Consider the following 25,985-nt stretch of genomic DNA (forward strand, 5'->3'; position numbering starts at 1 on the left):
CAGCCACCATCAGTTCCGAGGAAGGGTCACCGGACCCGAAACGTTAACTCTGTTTTCTCCTCCACAGATGCTGCCAGACCTGCTGAGCTTTTCCAGCAAATTTGTTTTCATTCAGATCAATATTTATCCTTCAATCACATTGCTGCCCATGTGAGCTTGCTGTGCACAATCTGACTGCAACATTTCCTATCATGCAACAAATGAATACACTTCAAATATACCAAATTGGCTGTAAAACACCTTTGGACATACTGCAGTTGTGAAATTTGCCATATAGAGTCATAGAGATGTACAATACGAAAACAAATCCTTCAGTGCAACTTATCCATGCCGACCAGACAGCCTATTTTAATCTAGTCCCATTTGCCAGCATTTGGCCCATATCCCTCTAAACCCTGAGATAACAAGGTGTAGAGCTGGATGAACACAGCAGGCCAAGCAGCATCAGAGGAGCAAGAAAGCTGATGTTTCGGGCCTAGGCCCTTCTTCCTACTGACATACCCACCCAGATGCCTTTTAAACGTTGTAATTGTACCAGCCTCCACCACTTCCTCTAGCAGCCTGTTCCATTCATGTACCACCCTCTGCAAGAAAAGGTTGCCCCATAGGTCCCCTTTATATCTTTCCTCTCACCTTAAACCTATGCCCTCTAGTTTTGGACTCCCCTATCCTGGGGAAAAGACCTTGGCTGTTCATCCTACCTATGTCCCCCATATACAAATGTGATTTTTGTGATTAATGCAGCAATCACCATTTGGGATTGACTGATCCCACCCCCCAACGTTGCAATTTGAAAATCATTGCATGGAACGATTGCACTAGAGAGGGTGCAGAGGAGATTCACCAGGATGTTGTCTGGGGTCATTCAGCCATGCTTTGTGAAAAACTAGACTGTGCTTTTTGTTTTCCTGAGAGCAGAGAAGGTGAGGGGCACCTGATTCAGCTGTATAAAGATCTGAGAGACATACATAAGGAGAGCCCTTCCCCCTTAATTGAGGGGTCAATAACCAACAGGCACAATCTTAAGGCGAGTAGGAGGTTAAGATGGGATTTCAGGAAAGGTGTTTTCACCCAGAGGATAGAGGCGAGAACCATCAAGACACTTACAAAATATTTAGACGAACAATGCAGAAAATGGGATTAGAATAGATAGATGTTTGATGACCAGCGGGGACATGATGAGCTGAAGGGCCTCTTTCCATTTTAAAAAATTTCTACGAAAGCACCTTGAGAAAAAGTTTGGAGTAAACAAAACAGAAATACACATGGGCAGCAAGCCAGAAAAAAGGTTGCAATTTGAGCAGTCCCTTCCAAAAGAACCATGCCAGTGACCAAGATTGCTGATGGAACATTATAGAAAGATGAAGGCAACCAGATTTCGGAAGATAACACTGTGGGAGAAAATGCTGCAGATGCACCAGGATGTGCAATAGGTTTTCCACCGGGTATAAAATTTATCCTCAATTCACAAGAATAAATTTAACACATCGCCATTTTTCATCATCTCTCCTTACATTTTCGCAGTTACCCTCTTTTGTTAAGCATTACCTTCGATTAATTTGAATAAAAAGCTACAAACAGTTCAGCCAGAAGGGCAGCATCGAAGGCGCGAAGCTACAACGTCCACGCTTTATCCTTTAGACCCCGCCTTCACCAAAAGGGAGGGAGGCACCGACCCCGCGCGCATGCGCAGGCCGCCGCCGCCACCGCCCCGGTCCACGTGACCCACGGCGCGCGTAACCACGTGCTGGAAATGACGCACGCCGATTGGTCCCAAAGTCCGGGGCGCCGGAGGATGCGCGCCACCCGGCTGCGGCTGGCAGTGCGCACGCGCGGTGTGCTGGAGGCCGTTAACGGTTTTTTGTTTTGCAGATTGCAAGGTCGGAAGTGGAAGATGTTCACCTGGACTCGGCGAGATGCTAATACTACTCGGATTGCTGCTGGAGCCTCTGTCAAAATCTCTAAGGAATGTGCCGTCATCACTTTACGTAACCTGGGAGAGAGGAACAACGTTAATTTTGTGAAAAAAAGTTAAATACGGGGTGAAACAGAAGCTGCTGGAAAAGCTCAGCAGGTCTGGCAGCATCTGTGAAGAAAGGAATTAGAGTTAACGTTTCGGGTCCAGTGACCCTTCCTCAGAACTGATGGGAGCTAGGAAAAGGTCAGTTTATATATACAACACGGTGGGGGGTGGGAAAGGAGTTAACGATGGGTAGGGATAGAGCCCAAAGAGAGAGGAGCAGTTGGACACACAATGGAGTGGATAACGATCTGGCTGGAATGGTGGATAAATGTTCTTGGAGACTGTTAGTGGCTAACCATAAGTAGTGTGTAATGGCAGGTTATGTGTCGACAACGGTGCTGGGAAATGCTCGGTTGAGGAAGAAGTTGGATATTTCAGAGGCACCTTTGTTGAAGTCTGACCCATCTCCCACACTTCTGCCCCGACTTCTTCTCTTCCGTCCTGCAATAGCGATAGGGTTCCCCTTGTCCTTAACTACCATCACACCAGCATCCACATCCGGAAGACATCAGCCGGCATTTCTGCCACCTCCAGCAAGATGCCACCACCAGACGCATATTTCCCCTCCCCTCCCTCGTCCAAGGGACCGTTTCTTCTGGGATGCCCTTGTTCGCTCTTCCTTCGCTTCCTCCCCCCCCCCATCACACACACAACACAGCCCCACGGCACGTTCCCCTGCAACCGCCAAAGGTGTAACACCTGTCAATTTACTTTCTTCCTCCCCAGTATCCAACGGCCCAAACATACCTTCCAGGTGAAGCAGCACCTTACCTGCACTTCACATAATCTAGTCTACTGCATTCGCTGCTTACAACGTGGTCTCCTGTACATTGGGGTAACAAAACATAGACTGGGTGACCGCTTTGTAGAACATCTACATTCTGCCCCCAAATAAAGACTCTGAGCTCCCATTTGCCTGCTACTTTAACACACCAGCCTGTTTCCTGGCCAACTTCTCTGTCTCAGGCTTGCTGCAATGTTCCAGTGAAAGCACAAGCTGGAGGAACAACACCTCATTTTCCACTTGGGGACCCTGTAGCCCTCTGGATTCAATATAGAGTTCAATAATTTTAGAGCCTGAACTGTCCCATGTCCTTGCTCCCAACCCCACACATCAGGCCTTATTGACATATAGCTTGCCATTATACACTGCCTATTGTTAGCCACAAACAGTCTCCATTAACAGTTATTCACCCTCCCAGCCAGATCGTTATCCACTCCTTTGACTGTCCAACTGTTCTTCTCTTTGAATTCAATCCCCATCTATCATTTACTCCTTACCCCCTCCCCACACCCTACATTCTGCATATAAACCAACATTTTCTTAGCTATCATCAGTTCTGAGGAAGGGTAACCAGACCTGAGACATTTACTCTGATTTCTCTTAATAGATGGTCTCAGAACTGCTGAGCTTTTCCAGCGAATTCTATTTTTGTTTCTGACTTACAGCACCTGCAGTTCTTTTGATTCTTAAATACGGGGTGGGTCCCTGATTTGTGAAGGTCTGACTTAACAAAAGCAATCCCGTGCACAGGCATAATTTTAAAGACCCGACACAAGAACATTTCCTATACTTAGGAACGGCTCCTTTATATTTTCCTGCATTGTGTTCCAACTCACATACAAATCGATTTGTGAAGAGACTCTAGAACAGGGACTGCCTGTATTTCTCAGCAGTACGTTAAGTTTACAAGTCACGCAGCTTCAAGTGTTAGCATCAACAGCTCCAACTGAACGTTATAGAAAGTTTGTGGCACCTAAAGTAGCCACTTGTCACTTCAACCCCATTTTTCCAACCCCCATTTTCTCAAGGACTGGAACAACCTCCCAGAAGCTCACTGGAAGTGTAAGGGTGGTTGAGGCAGACATCCTCATAATATTTAAGAAGGATGTAGAGTGCACTTGTAATGCTAAGGTTATGGGCCAAGTGCTGGAAATTGTGTTTAGAATAATTAAGTGCTTGTTTTTGACTGTTGCAGACTCAGAGTAAGATCGAACTTGTCCATGCCGACCAAATTTCTCAAACTAAACTAGTCCTACTTGCCTGCATTTGGCCTATATCCCTCTTAAACCTTTCACATTCATGTACCTGTCCAAATATCATTTAAAGGTTGTATCTGTACCTGCATCTATCACACTCATATGGCACTTCATTCCACATTGAAGCAACTCTTTTTGTGAATAAGTTGCCCCACAGGTCCCTTTTAAATCTTTATCCTCTTACATTAAAGACGTGCCCTCTAATTGTGAACTCCCCTACTCTGGGGAAAAGACCCTTGCTATTCACCTTATCTATGTCTCTCATGATTTTATAAACCTCTATAAGGTCACCCTTCAACCTCCTATGCTCCAATGAAAATGTTCCAGCCTATACAGCCTCTCCTTATAAGTCAAACTCTCCAGTCCCAGCAATATCCATATAAATCTTTTCTGAACCCTCTGCAAATTAATAATATCCTTCCTATAGCAAGGTGACTAGAATTGTACACAATACTCCAAAAGTGGCCTCACCAACATCCTGTACAACCTCAACATGACTTCCCAGTAGTCTGTGCAATGAAGGCAAGCAAGCTAAACACATTCTTAACCACCCTGTCAACCTGTAATGCAACTTTCAAAGAACTATGTACCTGAACCCTTAGGTGAATGTTAGTCCCTTAGAAGATGAAACCATTAACCGTATAAGGCCTGCCTTTGTTCGTTTTACCAAAGTGTAATATCTCACATCTAACCAAATTAAACTCCATCTGCCACTCTTCAGCTTTTTGGCGCAGATGATCACAATTCCTTGGTAATCTTCAATAACCTCCTTCACTGCCTCCTGTGCCACCAATTTTGGTGTCATCTGCAAACTTACTAACCATGCCTCCTAAATTCTCATCCAAATCTTTTTATATAAATGACAAACAACAGTGAACCCAGCAACAATCCCTACAGAACACCGCTAGCCACAGGCCTCAGTCCAAAAAACAACCCTCCACCACTCTCTGTCTACAACTATAAAGCTAATGACTCGACAGGCCAAAGGTCTTTTTTCTGTGCTATCGATCTCTAAGCCATTTAACCTTAATCCCCATGCCTTCTCAGGACTCATGTAAGATGTTGATCTTTTTAAATTAATGCAACCATTGACTACACTTCTGCTTGAGGGTGTTGACTTGCTCGCCAAGCTGGCTTGTTCTCGTTCAGATATTTCGTCACCATGTTAGGTAACAAACACTTACAAGGATTAAAGACCCCATTTCCGCAATGTGCAGAACCAACATGATTTACAAAATACCATGCAATGACTGCCGAACATTACATCGGACAGACAGGAAGAAAACTAGCCATCAGAATACATGAACATCAACCAGCAGAAAAACGGCACGATGAACTGTCCTTAATATAGGTATACTCAGACAATGAAGGTCATCAGTTTAACTGGGACAAGGTAACCATAGTAGCCCAAGCCAAACAGACACGCATGGTTCTCCACCCGTAATGCAATCAACAAACATGTAGAATTGGACCATATATACAAATCCATACAGATCAAAACCGGAAATGACACTACTCACCATAATGGACAAGACAGTATAAATTCCAAGCAGAATAGAATAACATCACTTCATCGGAGGCTCCACTGATGATGTCACTTAGCATGGTGACGAAATGTCTGAACTAGAACAAACCAGCTCAGCAAGTAAGTTAACAACCTCACCCACAACCGGAGCTACAGATCTTTGCCAAAACTTTAAACAATGGCTGTTTCTTCTGCAACAATTCCAGGATGGAAGACTACAGAAGAAACCTTGCCAAGTATCACATAATTTGCTTTGCTTTAGCCTTTTCCAAGAACACTTTAATAAATCAAAATTTGGAGGTAGGATTTAACTGACAGATAAGAATTATGCAAGAGGTATAGGAATTGGCTTGGCAGGGCAGTGCTCTCTGATGATGATAATGTTGGGTAACTGACGGTGGGAACCAGGAGCAGCACATTTGACCAAATTATTTGAGCAAAGTCTTTGAGCTATTTAAATGCACAAGGCTTTTGAGACAAAATTAATGAGTTAATAGCACAAATAGAAACAGAAGGGTACAATTTGGTAGCGATTACTGAGACAGTGGTTACAAGGAGACCAGGTCTGGGAATTGGATATCCAAGAATACCTGGCATTTCGGAGGGATAGACTGAAAGGAAAAGGACGTGGTGTAGCTTTGCCAGTGAAGGAAGGGATCAGTGCTGTAATGAGAAATGACATAAGCACAGGAGATCAAGATGTGGAATCAGTCTGAGTAGAAATAAGAAATAGCAAAGGGAAGAAGTACTTGGTAGGAATAATCTATAAGTCCCCAAACAGTAGCTCCACAGCAGGGCACAATATAAACCAAGATATATATTAGGGGCTTGCAAGAAAGGTCTGGCAATAATCGCGAGTGATTTTAACATTAGAAGAATCAATTTGGCAAGAGTAGCTTGGAGGCAGAGTTCATTGAATGTATTAGAGATTGTTTCTTGGAGCAGTATGTTGTGGAACCAACCAGAGCAGGCTACTCTGGGTTTGGTATTGTGTAATGAGGAAGAGATTAACTGATGACATCATAGTTAAGGATCCTCTAGGGAGTAGTGACCATAGTGTGATAGAATTCAAAATTCAGTTTGGGTTGAGAAAGTGCTTTCCCGCAGTAGTGTTCTGGAATTAAACAAAGGAAATTACATAGGCATGAGGACAGATTTGGCCTGAGTCGATTGGGCAGGAATGCTAAAAGGTAAGGCAACAGATGAGCAGTGGCAGTTGTTTAAGGAGCTCTCAATTCCTCACAACCAAAATATATCCCAGTGAGAAAAGATGATAAGGGGGTAGGGGGGTTTAAAGAAAAAACATCCAAGGCTAAATAAGGAGGTCAAGGACAATATAAAGTCAAAAACTAAGGTTACCATATTGCAAAGGCCAGTGGCAGGCAGGAGGATTGGGAAACTTTCATTGACTAATCTAATTGTGGCCTCAATTGTATTTTCCCACCTGCCTCCAATAACTCCAATTCTATCGGTCAAGGACCATGAGTTGAATTACAGAGTTAAGGTGAGAGAGACTGCTGTTGACACAGTGTGGCATCAAGGAGCCCTGGCAAAACTGGAGTCAATGGGAATCAGGGGAAAAACTGAGGGTTGGAGTCAAATTTGGCACATAGTATAGTGGTGTAGTCTTTGGAGGTCAGTCATCTCAGTTCCAGGACATCACGGCAAGAGTTAATCAGGGTAGTGTCCTTGGCCCAACCAACTGCTTCATCAACAACCTTCCCTCCATCATGAGGTCAGAAGGATGTTTGCCAGTGATGACACAATGAAAAGGTTTCGTCGGAGGCTGCACTGATGATGTTACCCAGCAGGGTAATGAAATGTCTGCGGAACAACAAACCAGTTTGGCAAGCCAACCAACCACAACATCCACAACCCAAGCTATAAATCTACTCTAAAACCTTAGAAACAATGAACATCGATAGGGAAAAGGTACTCAGCAAACTATTAGGATTGAGGGCAGACAAGTCCCCTGGGCCTGATAGCCTACATCCCAGAGTATTAAAGGAAGTGGCGGCAGAGATAGTGGATCCATTGGTTACAATATTTCAAAATTCCCTCGACATGGGAAAGGTTCCAGCGGATTGGAAAAATGCTAATGTATCACTCTTATTAAAAAAGGGAGGGAGGCGTTGATGAGTTGACGGTGCAAATCATGGCAACTGGGTATGATTTAGTAGCTATTACAGAGACACAGTTACAGGATGGTCATGACTGGGAGTTAAATATCCAGGGATATCAAACTGTTCGGAAGGACAGACAGGAAGGTAAGGGAGGTGGTGTTGCTCTGATTTTTAAGGATGATATCAGGGCGGTGGTGAGAGATGATATAGGTTCTACTGAGCAAAACTTTGAATCCATTTGGGTGGAAATTAGGAATAGCAGGGAGAAGAAGTCACAGTAGGTGTGGTCTATAGGCCACCAAATAATGACATCGTGGTGGGGCAGGCAATAAACATAGAAATAGCTAATGCATGTAAAAATGGTACAGCAATTATCATAGGGGATTTTAATCTACATATCGATTGGTCAAACCAGGTTGGTCATGGCAGCCTTGAGGAGGGGTTCATAGAATGCATCCGAGATCATTTCCTTGAACAATATGTAATGGAACCTACGAGGGAGCAAGCTATCCTAGATCTAGTCCTGTGGAATGAGACAGGAATAATTAATGATCTCACAGTTAGGGATCCTCTCGGAAGGAGCGATCACAGTATGGTCGAATTTAAAATACAGATGGAGCATGAGAAGGTTAAATCCAGTACCTATGTCCTGTGCTTAAACAAAGGAGACTATGAAGGAATGAGGGAGGAGTTAGCTAAGGTAGAATGGGAGCAAAAACTTTATGGTGGGTCAATTGAGGAACAGTGGAGGACTTTCAAAACGATTTTTCACAGTGCTCAGCAGAAGTATATTCCAGTGATAAGGAAGAACTGTAGGAAAAGAGAGAGCCAGCCATGGATGTCTAAGGAAATAAAGGAAAGTATCAGATTGAAAAAAAAACACATACAAAAAAGCAAAGAGTAGTGGGAAATTAGTAGACTGGGAAATCTTTAAAGGCCAACAGAAAGCCACAAAAAAAGTTATAAAGAAAAGTAAGATAGATTATGAGAGTAAACTAGCTCAGAATATAAAACAGGCAGCAAAAGTTTCTATAAATATGTGAATCGTAAAAGAGTGGCGAAGGTAAACATTGGTCCTTTAGAGGATGAGAAGGCCAATTTAATAACTGGGAATGAGGAAATAGCCGAGACATTAAACAGTTATTTCATGTCGGTCTTCACAGTGGAAGGCACAAATAACATGCCAAAAACTAATGGCAAGAAGGTTATAGCAGATGAGGACCTAGAAACTATCATTATCACTAAGGAGGCAGTGCTGGGCAAGCTAAAGGAGCTAAAGGTAGACAAGTCTCCTGGCCCTGTTGAAATGCATCCCAGGGTACTAAAAGAGGTGATGGGGGTAATAGCAAATGCACTAGTAATTATTTACCAAAATTCACTGGACTCTGGAGTGGTTCCCGCAGATTGGAAAACAGCCAATGTGACGCCACTGTTTAAAAAAGGAAGTAGACAAAAAGCAGGTAACTATAGGCCAGTTAACTTAACTTCGGTAGTGGGGAAAATGCTTGAATCTATCATTAAGGAAGAAATAGCAAGACATCTGGATATAAATTGTCCCATTGGGAACACCCAGCATGGGTTCATGAAGGGTAGGTCATGTTTAACTAATTTGGTGGAATTCTTTGAGGACATTACTTGCATGGTGGACAATGGGGAACCTATGGATGTGGTATATCTGGATTTCCAGAAGGCATTTGACAAGGTGCCACACCAAAGGCTGCTACATAAGATAAAGTTGCACAGTATTACAGGTAATGTATTGGCATGTATAGAGGATTGGTTGACCAGTAGAAAGCAAAGAGTAGGGGTAAATGGGTGTTTTTTCTGGTTGGCGGTCAGTGGCTAGTGGTGTGTCTCAGGGATCAGTGTTGGGACCTCAATTGTTTACAATTTACATGGATGATTTGGAGTTGGGGACTAAGTGTGGTGTGTCAAAATTTGCAGATGACACTAAGGTGAGTGGTAGAGCAAAGTGTGCAGAAGATACTGAAAGTCTGCAGAGGGATATAGATAGTCTGAGTGAGTGGGCAAAGGTCTGGCAGATGGAGTACAATGTTTATAAGTGTGAGGTCATCCATTTTGGTAGGAATGACAGCAAAATGGACTATGTTTTAAATGGTAAAAAATTGCAGCACACTGCTGTGCAGAGGGACTTGGGTGTCTTTGTGCATGAATCGCTGAAGGTGGGATTGCAGGTGCAGCAGACGGTTAAAAAGGCAAATGGAATTTTGTCTGCCATTGCTCGAGGGATGGAGTTTAAAAACAGGGAGGCTATGCTGCAGCTGTATAGGGTCCTGGTGAGGCCACACCTGGAGTTCTGTGTGCAGTTTTGGTCTCCTTACTTGAGAAGGGATATACTAGCATTGGAGGGGGTGCAGAGGAGCTTCACTGGGTTGATTCCAGAGTTGAGAAGGTTGGATTATGAGGAGAGACTGAGTAGACTGGGATTATACTCATTGGAATTCACAAGAATGAGGGGAGATCTTATAGAAACATATAAGATTATGAAGGGAATAGATAAAGTGGAGGCAGGGAGGTTGTTTCCGCTAGCAGGTGAAACTAGGACTAGAGGGCATCGCCTCAAAATAAAGGGAAGCAGATGTAGGACTGAGGTCAGGAGGAACTTCTTCACCCAAAGGGTTGTGAATCTGTGGAATTCCCTGCCCAGTGAAGTGGTTGAAGCTACCTCACTAAATGTTTTTAAGGCAAGGCTGGATAAATTTTTGAACAGTAAAGGAATTAAGGGTTATGGTGAGTGGGTGGGTAAGTGGAGCTGAGTCTCCAAAAGATCAGCCATGATCTTATTAAATGGCGGGGCAGGCTCGAGGGGCCAGATGGCCTACTCCTGCTCCTAGTTCTTATGTTCTTATGAGGCAAAATGTGGGAAATTACAGACCAGTTAGTTTAACATCTGTTGTTGGCAAAGTGTTAGAATCAATTATCAACGAAGCAGTGTCAGAACATTTGGAAAGTCAAAATGCTAACCATCAGAGTCAGCATGGTTTTATGAAGGGCGAATCATGTTTGACAAGTTTGCTCGAGTTCTTTGAAGATGTAACAAGCAAAGTGGATAATGGGAATTGTGTAGATGTAATATATCTGGACTTCAGGAAGACATTTGATAAGGTACCGCACAAAAGGTTAATTCACAACGTTGGACCATATGAGATTAGGGGTAACTTATTAGCTTGGATAGGTAACTGGCTGATGAAGAGAAGACAGTGAGTTGGGATAAATGGATGTTTTTTTCTGGATGGCAAGAAGTAACAAGTGGGGTGCTACAAGGTTCGGTCTTCAAACCCCAGCTGTTTACAATCTATATTAATGACTTGGGTACAGGGATAGAAGGCTCTATAGCCAAATTTGTGGACAACACAAAAATAGGGGGGATGGTAAATTGCAATGAGGAAATAAGAACCTTACCTTCCTAGGTTAGGAAAGTGGGCTAAAATATGGCAGATAGAGTTTAACATGGATAAGTGTGAGGTCATGCATTTTGGTTGGAAAAGTGGGAAGTGACCTATCATCTAATTGAGGAGAGACTTCAGGGTACTCCAGTGCAGAGGGATCTGGGCATCCTTGGTCATGAGTCACAGAAATCAGCATGCAGGTACAGCAGATAATTACAAAAGCGAACAGAATGTTGGCTTTTATAGCTAAAAGGAATAGAATATAATAGTAAGGAAGTATTGTTGCAACTATACAAGGCATTGGTGAGACCGCACCTGGAGTATTCTGCACAGTTTTGGTCACCTTATTTGAGGAAAGATGTAGTGGCATTGGAGGCAGTTCACTAAATTGATCCCAGAGATGATGGGTTTGTTGTATGAAGAAGATTGAACAGTTTAGGCCTATACTCTCTGGAATTTAGAAGAATGGGGAGAGATCAAATTGAGGTATTCAAGATGATAAAAGGTATAGATAAAATAGTTGTGGGGCGGATGCTTCCTCTTGTGGGGCATTCTAGGACAAGAGGTCATAGTCTTAGGATAAGGTGTAGCAAATATAAAACAGAGTTGAGCAGATACTACTTCTCCCAATGAGTTGTGAATCTGTGGAATTTGTTACCCCAAAGTGCAGTGGCTGCTAGGACAGTGAGCGAATTTAAGGAGGAGTTAGACAGATTTTTAATTGGTAATGGGTTGAACGGTGATGGGGAGAGGGCAAGAAAATGCCGGTGAGGAGCATATCAGGCATGATCAATGGTGGAGCAGACTTTGATGGGCCAAATAGTCTAATCCTGTCCCTATATCTTATGAACTTATGAGCAAAAGTGATCTATGGAAATTAAATCTCCAGGAACACATGCAACCAAAGTTGGCAATCTTAGTTCATATAAGCAGTGAGCTAAGTTACTTTTCATTAAGCCATTGAATGCACAATATTGTTCAAGAATTATGTCCCAATACAAATTTTGCCACAGTTAATAATTTGTTTTCGTTGATATAAATGTTTACACAAACTTGTCTTTACCCAACAGCACATTTTGTCTTATAACACGTTAAATGTCATACATTTAGAAATTTCTATATCAAGTCTGACCCTGGTAGACTTTCATGTCATATGAAATATTTTTGAAAACAATACATGCAACCTTTTTTATGTATTCCTTTGCCAAAATTGCACTGAGTTGAAGGTGAAGGTAATACTGAAGAGAAAGTTACCCAGCTAATTTTGCAACAGGCCCCTAAGCTTTTAACAATGCTTTTGCTATTTATCCATTTCCATTAAACTTTTTCCCACCATTAATGTTCCTCGAAGATTGATAACTGTCTCATAATAGAGGAAAATATTTTTTCAATCTGTCATTTTAGTCCAACAAAAGAAGAGTAAAATGCTGCAGATACAGAAAATATGAAATAAAAACAAAATGCTGGAGAAACACATGTCATGCAGTATCTATAAAGAGAGAAGCAGAGTTAACATTTCGAATCTGGTATGACTTCTTCAATACTGATGAAAAATGGTGCATTTATGCTATTGAAGTTGGGGGGGTGGGCGGGGGTGCGGAATGTGGAAGAGCAAGTGGGAAAGATAGCAAGGATGTCAGAGCAAAAGGCAGAGGAGTGCTAATAGTGATAAAGGAGAGATAGAGATGTAAAATGGGTAAAAATGATAAGAATGAAAAGGGGAAAATGGGTCCATTCTCCAGACAACAAATCAACAAAACAAAACAATACATGGCTAAGGATGTTGGAGTGGGATACTGGTGGTTGTAATCAAAATGAAGGATAGAGATCACCTTCTGAAGTCATTGAACTCAGTATTGAGTCCTAGAGGTGGTAATGTGCCTCAGTGGAAAATTAAGTGTCTTTCAATTCTGACCATCTCAGGTCAATCAGCTATTTATGTACAATCTTATTGGTTGATCTTAAACACACAGTTATTTTCCTAAGCTTTTGATGCTGGTAACCTCTTCTTTACTCATCGCTGCTTCCTACTAATAGCTTTAATGATTCTTGATAAGAAAGCTCCTTTTATTAGCGGACAGTGTTTCATCTCAATTCAACAACAAGAGGGCAACCAGTCAATTATTTATGTAATAGTGTTTGACATTGCAAAATTTTCCATTGTGTTTCTCATTGAAGGCATTCAGACACTGAGAAACAATTTGGAGAGATCAGGAAGGTAGCCAAAGGTGTGGTCAAATGTAAGTTACAAGAAAGTTTTTGAAATTGAGAAGAACTTGTAAGGTTGAGGTGTTTCAGAAAGGAAATCCAGTCCATGGCAATCATTCTTGATGAGTCTGCTGTTGAAAAAGAGGGACAGCATGAGAAAGTAGAAGTTGCCAGATTGTGTTTCCAATAATACTGTTGAAGCCTCCTGGGTTAATGAGTTAGTATGCATTGAGTGCCCTGGTCTCAAGATAAATAGTAGGGCATTTTGAGATCAAGAAATAAGTGGTGTTGATCTCTTGAAGACGTTAAGGTGGATAAGTCTCCAGGACCTGATGGTATCTTCTCCAGGTTATTGAGAGAGGCAGGAGAGGAGATTGCTGGCCAAGGAGATTGACCAAGATCTTTGTATCCTCGCTAGCCACTGGAGAGGTTATGGAGGACTGGTGGGTAGTTAATGTTATTCCTTTGTTCAAGAAGGGAAATAGGGATAATCCAGAAAACTATAGACCAGTGAGTCTCAGATCAGTGGTTGGGAAGCTATTGGAGGGATAGGATTTATGCACATTTGCGAAAGCATAGCCTAATTAGGGACAGTCAACATGGCTTTGTGCAGTGCAGGTCATGTCTAACTAACTTGATTGAAATTTTTGAGGAGGTGACAAAGGTAATCAATGAGGGTACACATCTGGATGTTGTTTACATGGATTTTAGTAGGGCTTTTAATCATTTTTCATCAGTATTGAAGAAGTCACATCGGATTCGAAATGTTAACTCTGCTTTTCTCTTCACAGATACTGCATGACATGTGTTTCTCCAGCATTTTGTTTTTATTTCATATTTTCTGTATCTGCAGCACTTTACTATTAATTTGTTTGACTAAAATGACAGATTTAAGAAATATTTTCCTCTATTATGAGACAGTTATCAAGCTCATCCAGAAGATTAAGATGCATGGGATCCAGGGTGACTTGGCCACTTGGATTCATAATTGGCTTGCCCATAGAAGACAATGGTGGACGGGTATTCCGCAGAGATCTGTACTGCAACCACTGCTGTTTGTGATATATATAAATGACTTTGATGAAAATGTAGATGGGTGGATTAGTAAGTTTGCAGATGATACAAAGATCATTGGAGTTGTGAATAGTGTAGAAGGTTGTCAAAGGATATAGCAGGATATCGATCAGTTGCAGATATGGCCTGAGAAATGGCAGATGCAGTTTAATCCAGGTAAGAATGAGGTGCTGCACTTTGGGAGATCAAATGTTACGGAAAAGTATATAGTTCATGGCAGAACTCTGGACAGCATTGATGTACAGAAGGATCTTGGGGTTCAAGTCCTTTGTTCCCTGAAAGTGGCCACACAAGTAGATAGAGTGGTAAAGAAGACGTATGGCATAGTTGCCTTTATTGGTTGGGGAGATGAGTACAAGAGTCAGGATGTCATTTGCAGCTTTATAAGACTTTGGTTAGACCATACTTGGAGTATTGTGTTCAATTCTGGTTGCCACATTACAGGAAGAATATAGAGGCTTTGGAGAGGTTGCAGAAGAGGTTTACCAGGATGCTGCCTCAATTAGAGAGTATGAGCTATAAGGAGAGGCTAGAAAAACTCGGGTTGTTTTCTCTTGAGCGGTGGAGACTGAGAGGGGATTTGATAAGTCTATAAAATTATGAGATGCATAGATAGGGTTGACAGTCAGAATCTTTTTCCCAGAGTTGAAATCTCTATTACTAGGGGGCATGCATTTAAGATGAGATGGGGAAAGTTCAAAGGAAATGGGAGGGGCAAATTTTTTACACAGCGAGTGGTAGGAGCCTGGAATGCACTGCCAGAGGTGGTGGTGGTGGCAGATACAATAAGGGTATTTTAGATAAGCACATGAACATGCAAGAAATGGAGGGATATAGACCGAGTGCAGACAGAAGGGATTGGTTTAATTTGGCATCGTCTTTGACACAACATCATGGGCCGATGGGCCCTTTCCTGTGCTGTTCTATGTTCTAAATATAGGTGGAACAGTCAAGAACACACTCTAAAATTTGATCATTTGTCACTGATTTAGTGTTTCTTATTGGCTATTTCAGTAGTTAAACATAGTGTCTTGACCAAAGTTAATTTCACCTACTACTATTCGCACTTGGACACAAAATAAGTGAAAAAAATTGAAGGATAATGAATTTCACACTATTTTTACATTGACAAAAGTAATTAAAGGAGCAATTTGAAAACAGTTTTTGCCTCATTTCATTGTTTGTGCATTTTGGTGAGGCAGGTGTAGGAGTTGAGCAGGAACAGAAAGAAATGGAGGCAAGGGCCAGCAGTAAAATTGTTTATTATTGCTAATGAGCAGTTTATATTTCTGTGGGAAATGATTTGGGCAATTGTATTTTAAAGAAAGACAGCCTTCAAACATTGAAGTTGAACAAAGAGCAACATGCAAACTAAGTAAAATCATCTTGGTAACCTCTGTCATCAACAAAGTTGTTACAGAGAGACCAATGCTGAAGTAGCTTGGTTTAGATGTCAGATTGTTAACTGGAGTAACCTACATACTTTGTAATCGTTGCATTCTGGTGTCATATAATTTTGCACAAGGTGTAACTGAGATACTCAAAGCTTATTTTTTTTCTTTTTTCGGTTCTACGTGCAATTCCAGAAGTTGCTTTGGAAATGCTTGCTCCAAATTAGCTCTTTTTTCACGGTGGAGGGGTGTCACACTTATTTGGCATACTTTATTGTCGCATTTTCTTAGCACAGTTGAGCTTATTAATTCATTTTCCCTCCCTCTGATCGCGTTAGTTGCAAGATATGAGATATTGAGAGATAGGGATTGGGCTGTCACCAATGAAGATTTGACAGCATTGGATTTGAATAGCTATAACTACATTGCAAATTAAGGCTTTTTTTATGTTATAGCATGGAAAATCATCAAAACTTTTAACAATGAAAATGATATGATCAAATCTATGGCCCTTGGGCAAACGCTACGAAGCCCTGACATTTCTAACGTAGAATTACTTAGCTCTTATCTGTAGTTTACAAAATGCTGCTGCTGAGTGTAACCTTATCGCTTCTGCAAACAGATGCAGATACTAAAACACTAAGAAATATCTTAGGCAACCGACTCACAACCTTTCACCTAGTGGCGCTGCGTCATGTATTTTTTTTCCATGAAAGTTTCACATTAACTTTGGATGACGCCGTTATTCGGCAGGGTTAAAGTAGTCCTTGGATGCAGCATATAAAAACGACAGTGAAAGGAATAATCCGTAGTAGGACGGAGCCACTTGAACCGTTAGAGCCATGATGAGGGGAATATTCAGATTCTCTGTATCTGGTAGCATTTATGATCATAAGATTTCCTCTGCCTTCGTGGAGAATGGGACCCAGCTTCCCATCTGCCGGCATCATTCAGGAACTAGTGAACCGTATACATCTTCTGACCAAACTCTTAAATCCTACAACGCGATACCCGGGGAATGGAGGAACAACTGGGTCAGTGTCTACACATTCTGGAAAAATGGTGGCATCAGAAATATGCACAATCTCATGTTAAGTAACTTCAATAAGTACGGTCCGATTTACAGGTATGTCAATAGCAATCAAACTGTAATTCGAATTGGATATGTTTAAGAGTAGCTCTATAAATTCTAAGTAATTTCTGTCATATCGCGCTGTGTGCAGTATCAGCAAATACGAAATCCATGCAAGATATAAAGCAAAGGATACGGTAGTGGTTATCAAATTTTGGGGGTGTTATGGAACACACATATTGTGAAATTCTGTGGAATCCCAAACCTACCTCCTTGTTCCCCTTCCACTGTATATGTATACTAAAGTAAAAATGGAGACAATGTAAGGCACTATTAAAGCAATGCAAAATTAAACTTCATTGTTAAATGTTTGTGATAAATTGTTTTGCATTGTATAATGTTATATGTATAATTGCATATCACAATTAATTCATTTTAATTTTCTGCAGAAATTTAAAAAAGGCTTCTACATCTGGTAAAGTTTTCAAATATCCTGAAAATTGTCACAAACCCTTCGGGGATGCTGGTAGAACTCTTGGGTTCTAAGAAATCTCAGTTAAAGAAACACCGAGAGAGAGAGAGACAGAGACAGAGACAGAGAGAGGATAGAAACAAACTCATACTTATTAGAATCAACATCTTGTGAACTGATGAATCTTAAACAACTATTTTAATCAACAAATTTATATTTTCAACTGATACCTGTTAATTGGAGCTTGCAACTAGTTAAATTTATACAAGTGTTGTGCTTAGTGTCAGAGTGATGTGCTTACTATCATAGGGATCAGTGCTGGGGTCATAATTATTTACAACATACATTAATATCTTGGATAAGAGAAGTGAATGTACAATCACCAAGTTTGTGAATGACGCAGGAATAGGTGGGAGAACAAGTGGTGAAGGTGACACAAAGAGTCTACAGAGAAATATATACAGGTTAATATATATACAGGGCAGCATGGTGGCTCTGTGGTTAGCACTGCTGCCTCACAGCCCCAGGGACCCAGGTTTGATCCCAGCCTCAGGTGACTGCCTGTGTGGAGTTTGCACATTCTCCCCATGTCTGTGTAGGTTTCCTCTGGGTGCTGCGGTTTCCTCCCACAGTCCAAAGATGTGCAGGTTAGGTGGATTGGCTATGCTAAGTTGCCCATAGTGTCAGAGATGTGTAGTTTAGGTGGGTTATAGGGGAATGGGTCCGGGTGGGATGTTCTGAGTGTTGGTGTGGACTTGTTGGGCCAAAGGGCCTGTTACCACACTGTAGGGACTCTATAAAAAAACTATTATTAAGTAGGCAAAAATGTATTATAGGAAAATGTGAATTTATGCACTAGGCAGGAAGGATAGCAGAAGTGAATATTATTTGAATGGAAACACCGCAGAAGGCTGCAGCGCAGCAGGTTTTGTGGATCCTTATGAATGAATTTCAAAAAAATAACATATAAGTTCAGCAGGTATTAGGGAAAGCAAATGGAACATCAGACTTTATTTCAAAGGGAAAGGAGTATAAAATAGAGAGGTCTTGCTAAAGCTATATAAGTACTAGTTAGATCACACCTAGAATCTTGCAAATAGTTTTAGTCTCCATATCTAAGATATACTGGCATTGGAGGCTAGTGAAGGTTCACTAGGTTGATTCCAGGTATGGAGGAATTTTCTTGTGGGGAGAGTTTGAGTAAGTTGGGCTTGGATGCATTGGAGTTTAGAGAATGAGGTGACCTTATTGAAATATATAACAATAAGGGATTGCCCATTTAAGACAGAGATAAGAGGAATTTCTTCTCTCGGAGGGCAATGAATCTGTGTGATTTTTTACTGCAGAGGTTGCAGAGCTATGTCGTTAAGTATATTCAAGACTGACAGATTTTTTATAGGCAAAGGAATCAAGGGTTATAGGCAAAAGGCAGGAAAGTAGAGTTGAGGATTATCAGGTCTCATTGAATGGCAGAGCAGACTTTTGTGCCAAATGACCTATTTCTGCTCTTAAATGTTATTGTCTCATTGATCAGCAGTATTAATTGCTGAGAAAATATGTTTAATCAACCTACTCAGACATGTTGTGACACACCTCTGCGACAGATCGTAAGACACCTTTTAGCCTAAGTTCAATATTCTCCTCTGTCAGTGGTTGTGCTTAGGGCTCCTAAGGTTCAATCATAATACCTCTCAATAAGGATGCTGTGTGATACACTACATGCCACTGAAATGTTTCAGACATTGGCAGAGCTGGACTACAACATTATACCTGATCTGTCAAAGCATTTGAATTTAGGATTCTAGAGATTAATCCCGCCATGATCTTGATGCCCATGGCTTATCTCTTCAATTTGCTCACTTGCATTCCTTGTTGGTTTTCTCAAGGAGACTAATCCACAGATGAAAAGGACACACCTGGCCCTTGAGTGGCTATCCACATGATCTTCATGCTTTTCAAATAATGATGGTACCTTAGATTGTCAAAAGGTAAAGGCATCACATATGCTAATCTAGCCGCTATCACCACTAACCATTGTTCCAGGCTACAACATTCATATAAATGTATATGTTGTCACAGCAGTTCAAACTCTTTGGCAGCCAGCCAATTCAGTTGGCTATATGCCCTGTGGAGCAGAATGGGGGCAACAACTTAGGGTTCTTTTTCCCATTTCTAGCTGGACAGGACTCAAGACTTACCGCCATGCCCTGACCATGTGGAGACCATGGTGCTATGGATTGGACCTGCCTCTGGGTAGAAAATTGAAAAAGAGATCTACCTGCTATACCAGCATTAACGGGCATTTTTGTACACATCAGTGTGCCCAGAGTTTCACAACAGTTGAAGGCTAATGAAGTGGAACTGCTTTCTGCTCATGAAGGTCACGGAATTGGGGAAGGGAGCTACGTCCGTATGCATTACTTCAGTAATGTTCTGTATGTTCGAAGTAATCAGCCACTAAATACATTGCTCTGTGATTGTGGCAATGAAGGAATTAGTTTTAGTAATTTGCTTGTCATCTGCCTTGTACAACTTTGCACTGCTGGTGATGAAATCTGTGGTCTGAAAGAAACAAATGCCTTTTTGGGAACATCCCTGTTGGATGAAGTAATATTTCTGTGATTACATAGTCATTTGAGAGTGTAGAATTTGAGTATTGCTGATAAACACCACATATTGTTGAAGCTTTTTTGTCTTGCACTTAGCAGGACAGTTCACAAGAATACCAATCCAAGGGGAAAACCAACATTCATACTACATTAAAGGAGAGTGCTGATTGATTGGCAAGTGGACTTTGATAGAGATGTTGCCATGGAGAATATGTCAATTAATGATGATTGGCAGTTAGCTGGCAGGTTTTGTTTAAATTTTAAACCATGCACATTGCCCTGAGAAATGAACCAGCGATAGGCTTTCACCTTTTTGCATTGAAAGAAAGGAGAATGCATAAACATATTATTTCTGTCTACAGAAAAAAAAGGCCTTGAACATTAATATATGTATCCTTCACTATATGCAATAATGTCATCCCATGAACCCAATTGATAATCCTAAATTGGTTGTCTGCATAATCCTTTCATACACATGGCATTGTCCAGCATAACTCCAGAAGTGTAAACAATGTTGTGGACAAAAGGATCTAAACGATCATCAATAATGTCACATCACAAACTTCACAAGACAGAAAATCCTATAAGAATACGTCTTCAGGATTCTTCAGCAGCAGAACACTGGAGAACAATGTTGCACAGGGATCGGATGCTGGACATCCAGAGATGGATGGTGTTGATTGGAATCGTAGCTAAATCCCACATTAATCGGGTAATGGCTAAGTTGGTTTGTGAGGCTTACTTACTTGAGAGGTCTTATTTTGATTGCTAAATGCAATAAAACTTAAGTAATTGTTTCAGTATTTGATTGTCTGAGAGATTTCTTAAAAAGTAGCTGAATTAAAGGTAGCTTGCAGTAATTTACACACAATTGTCCAGCAAATGTCCGATTGCAGAATTACTTTGAATGTTGGTCATGGTATTGCAAGCTTTGCAAGTGCTGACTGGTTGGATACAGTCAGTACCTTACTTGTTATGCACACCCAAAGGGATATGTTGTTTGATACAATCCACCAGTCATTGGGATAAGTGTCCTATATATCCAGCATCACACTGGCACTGAAATTCATATATTACATTACTCATTTGTGTGTTAGGCTGAACAACTCTTTCACTTGATATCAGCATCCTGTTGGTCATGGTATCATGAAACAGCTAGCTTCGCCTGTTCCTCAAGCTTTTGTGATACCTTACTCTTCCCATGTAATCTGAAGTAGATCAGACACTTTTCAACACCAAGCAAGACTGCCTGAGTGCCTTTTATGAGCTTGTATCATATTCAGTGAGAAATGATCTGATCAAGGGTAGCTTTTATCCCACAGGATAATGGAATAGTGGGTCATTGTGCTTGTTGGAGTTCACACTATAAGATTGGCCTTATCAACAACTCAAAATAGGAGCCAAGGCATTTGTACACTGTGCAAACTTGAAGCTGAAGTCGAGTCCATCGAAACCATCCTGTTTAAAAATGTATTTATTTGTGTCGGGACTAATAATTTGTAATGAAAATATCATTGAACTATGGATTCAGACAAGTCCCAAGGCAAATTTAGCTGACATTCAACACATTAAAAGCTATAATTCTAGAATTGGAACAAATGAATATTGAAAAGAAGTTACAATCTCCAGCTGGATTGATAATGCAAATAATGTCGCATGACAAAAAGCTCATTTTGTCATCCATCTGAACTGTATGAAAGCAGAAAATAATTGTCCTGAGCCTTGATTATGTCCAATCCAGTTTGTTGAATCAGCTACTTTAAATGTATTTATTATGTTGAGCTTTTTTGTGCATTTTCAGGGAAAAGATCGGTTACAACAATAGTGTAAACATTATTAACCCAGAGGATGCCGCAATCTTGTTTAAATCTGAAGGCATGTTTCCAGAGAGAATGAAGGTGAAGCCATGGATGGCTTACAGAGACCATAGAAAAGAAAAATATGGAGTCCTGTTGAAGTAAGTTTGAATTTATAGCAAACTAATACCTCTAGTTTTTGAATGCTGAGATCTTGTCATTTTAAATATATGATGTAGAATTTTGCATTTATAAAAGCAAGGATGGAAAAGCATTTTTAAGGTGGCCTTTCAGGGAGAAGAAGGTTGCAAGTAAGGGGACTTGGGAGGAATTACAAGAGGAGCAAAGTAAAAGAAGCTGAAATTGATACAGCAAATATTGAGGTACAGGAACATTCTGCTGAATAAAGTTAGAGAGATAGAAAGATCAAAGCCAGGGAGGTATCTGTACAAGAGGGAAAGGAATTTGAACTTGTTGCATTGACAGATTGGGAACCAGTAAATCTTAACAAATCAGAGAGACTAGTATGTCAGCAGTGCAATTTTGGATGAGTTGCAGTTTATGAAGGGTAGAACTCAGGATGCCAGCAAGAGAAGCATTAACAAAGAAGAAAGAAACTTCCATTTCTGTAGCACCTGTCATGATCTCAGGACATACAATTGCATTTTACAGCCAATCGAGCATTTCTGAAATGTAGTTATGGCTGGAATTGTAGAAAATAAGGCAGCCAATTGGTGATAGCATCACCATGCTTACTTATGATATCAAGATGGCAGCCTGTGAGTGAGGAAGTGTGGGAAACAAATTGATAATGTCCTTATAAGCATGGAAAGAGGAACTGTTGGAGTCTTTTTTTTGTCTTGACCTTTGGGAGTATGCAGTGCTGCCAAGATTGCAGTTATTGCTTATCTCTAATTATCCTGAGAAAGTGCTGGTGGGCCACAGTGAATTGTTATAATGTAGGATTGTAGGAATGAAACCATGAGAATTGTGTCATGGAAGCTTATTGGGAAGGAGAGGTGTTGGAAAAGGATGATACGCTTAACTATGTTGAAAGCCTCAGAGAAAATGAGGGATTGACGAAGACGAAGAGAGAGTATTCTTCCATTGTAGTTGCACAAGATATCATTAGTCATTTTGATCAGACTCAAGCCAGTTTGGAGGGTCTCAATGGGACAGTTTTGGGAAGATGGGATTGTAGTTGCAGAACAACAACATATTACAGGATTTTATAGAAAAGACAAAAAGTGAGTTGGAATCAAAAACAGAAATTGCTGAAAAAGATCAACAGGTCTGGCAGCAACCGTGAAGAGAAATCAGAGTTAACGTTTCAGGTCCAGTCACTCTTCTTTCTGTTCTGAGGAAGGTTATTAGACCCAAAACGTTAACTCTGTTTTCTCCACAACAGATGCTGCCAGATCTGCTGAGCTTTTCCAGCAATTTCTGTTTTCGTTTCTGATTTACGGAATCCGCAGTTCTTTCAGTTTTTAAGTGAGTTGGAGTAGTGCTTCAAGTTAATGGAAATTGGAGGTGTTTTGATGGAGGCTATGATATTAATGTTTTCAAAGAGGTAGAGAAATGCTAAAGGATTGAGACAATGATCATTATCACAGACACTTACATAACGAGTCTTCATACATTCTTAACCCTCTTTCTTGCATTGTGGCTATTTTACAGAAGTGGAGAAGAATGGAGAAGAGATCGACTAGTTTTAAATAAAGCACTGATTTCACCCCAAATTATCCAAAAGTTTATCCCACTTCTCAATGAAGTGGTGCTGGATTTTGTGTCCACAGTTCACAAACAGATTGAGAACAGTGGGAGAAAGAATTGGACAGCTGATCTCTCAAATGATCTCTTCAAATTTGCACTTGAATGTAAGGATCCAATATTGCCTCTTTACTTTGGTATTGCCATTGCCTTATTATACTTGCATGTTGTAGCCTTCAAAACCATTTTTAACAAAAAAACTTCTCAATCATTTTGGTACAAATTGCTGTACTGCAGCTTTCAATGGGAGAAGCAGTTTAAGTGATAAATAGATGCCTTGACTGCAAATATTCTTTGCTGTGGAGATGAAACCCTTGGTGCTTCAGTGCAGACTGTATGTTATCACATGTAAACAGTGTGGCAAGGTGGTATTGTACAGATCTCTTGCTTAGCTTCCCTGTCTCCCTATCTCATTGGAAAATGTTGGACCTACATCTGTTGGAGTCTAGAAGAATGAGATGTGATCTTGTTGAATCATATTAGATCCTGAGAAGATTTGACAAGGTGAATGTTGAGAGGATGTTTCCCCTAGTGCAACAGACTAGAACTTGGGAATCCAGTTTAGTAATAAATTGACCTCCTATTTAACATTGAGATGCAGGGAAACTTTTTCTCTCAGTGAGATTTTAGTCCATAGAATTCTTTCCTCAGAGAGTAGTGGAAGCAGGCTCACTTTTAAGGCTGAGACTCATAACTGACAAGGAAGTCAATGGTGAATTGGGTGGGGGAGGAAGGGGTGGTAGCAAGAAAGTGAAGTTGAGGCAAAATTTAGATCAGCAGTGATTTTACCAAATGGCAGAGCAGACTTGAGGAACCAATTGGTCCACTCCTGTGCCTAATTTGTATGTTTATATATTCAGATCTCAGCAACAAGAACTTGTATTTATGAATTGACTTTAATGTAATTAAAAGCACCAAGGTGCTTTACAGAATTATAGAAGAACATTTGACGTTAGATCCCATGAGTAGTTATGAGGTGAGATGTGTCAAGGTTTGGTCAAAGGGCTAGATTTTAAGGAGCATCTTAGTGACAGAGAGACATGGAGAAGTTTGGAGAGGAATTCCATGCCTATACACAGCCAATGATGGAACAATTAAAATATGTGATTTACAAGAGCTCAGAATTGGAGGAGAACAGTGATCAGAACTGGAGGAAATGACAGCGATATAAGAAGGAGCAAGGCTATGGAACAATTGAAAATAAATTTAATTAAATATTAAGTTGAGAGATTGCCAGCCAACATGGGACAACGAGAAGAGAAGTGATGACTGACGGGTTTGGTGATGTCTGCAATTCAGGATGTAGAGTTCGGATGAGCTCAGATACCACAGTGAACCAAACTGGTCTGTTTTATTTAAATCATTGAACTGGTATTATTTTTCATTAATTGTTGAATGTTCTACTACATATAGAAGTAAGAATGTTGTACCAACTTTTGGAAAAGTAGAGCATCTTAAATATACTTCAGTACAGTGTCTCTAAAGTTACCCCAGACTAGTAGCCAGCACTAGTCCCTTTTGAGTTGCTGAGCTCAGTTACTTATTTAAATTACTAGTATCTTAATGTTAACACTCATGTTTTGTTATAAACAAAAACTGTTGGTGAAATTGGACAGGAATGGGGAGCAAATCAGATTGTATCGTATCCCCTTTCTTTTAAGCAACACAGCTAATATTCAACAGAATTGATTGTAGGAGATATGAAATGAAGGTCAACAAATACAGTTCCGTCTACTGTAAATTCACAGTATTCAGTTTCAGCTCCATCATATCCTCTAAGTAAAATTTGACCTTAGTTAGACTTTAGGAGAGATATATATTCAGGAAGCGAATTTTCAGATCTGCATTTGGCTTAAGTTGCAGCCAATTTTAACTCACTTAAAGCTGAGCTAAATACACAGTAATGACAGCAAAATGGGATAGGCAGGCTTTATAGGCCAGTTAATGCCTGTTCTTTTGGGGGTGTCCTTTTCTACAGGTATGTGTCACTTACAAAATGCCTGCCCCTTTCAGGAAGTAACTCCCTTTTAACATGTGAATCAAGGTTGAATGAAATGCAGCGAACCATGTTAGCTAATTTAGGACAGGGCTACGTACACTGTGTACACTCCAGTGAAAGAAACTCCAGGCAGATACATTTTAACCTATTTTGTGTGGGTTCAGGAGGAACAAGACCACCTCTAAACATAACTGAGTAACTTCAAGGCAGTCCTAACCAGTTTCCACCATTGACACCTCACCCTCACTCTCCGAGGGACTTGCTGCAGGCCATACAGTCAACGCCCGTTGTTGCACTACGAATGCCTATTTGTGCCTGCAGAGCATCACTTCTATTTGAGTGAAGAGAGACAACAAGGTGCAGGGCTGGATGAACACAGCAGGCCAAGCAGCATCATAGGAGCAGAGAGGCTGACGTTTCGGGCCGAGACCCTTCATCAGAAAAGGGGGAGGGGAAGGGGGTTTTGAAATAAA

At 40.8% G+C, this 25,985-nt stretch overlaps 2 protein-coding genes across 4 annotated transcripts in view; both read left to right on the forward strand.

Annotated features, from left to right (window-relative positions):
* Positions 1-25,985, forward strand: part of LOC109929142 (dual oxidase 2-like) — a 702,670-nt gene that overhangs the window by 233,656 nt on the left and 443,029 nt on the right. The gene's annotated exons all lie outside the window — the stretch shown is intronic.
* LOC109921387 (cholesterol side-chain cleavage enzyme, mitochondrial) overlaps positions 16,618-25,985 on the forward strand; it is a 33,479-nt gene continuing 24,111 nt past the window's right edge. The window contains exons 1-3 of one of the 2 annotated variants that reach the window (XM_048617218.1): positions 16,618-16,920; positions 21,749-21,904; positions 23,421-23,620. In XM_048617218.1, the coding sequence (XP_048473175.1) occupies positions 16,637-16,920; positions 21,749-21,904; positions 23,421-23,620 (640 nt within the window). In that variant the 5' untranslated portion in view covers positions 16,618-16,636. The remainder of the gene's footprint in view (positions 16,921-21,748; positions 21,905-23,420; positions 23,621-25,985) is intronic. The other variant, XM_048617220.1, reaches the window with a different exon arrangement.

Source organism: Rhincodon typus, chromosome 36, assembly GCF_021869965.1.
Source record: "Rhincodon typus isolate 14 chromosome 36, sRhiTyp1.1, whole genome shotgun sequence".
In the NCBI taxonomy this organism is placed as follows: Eukaryota; Metazoa; Chordata; class Chondrichthyes; order Orectolobiformes; family Rhincodontidae; genus Rhincodon; species Rhincodon typus.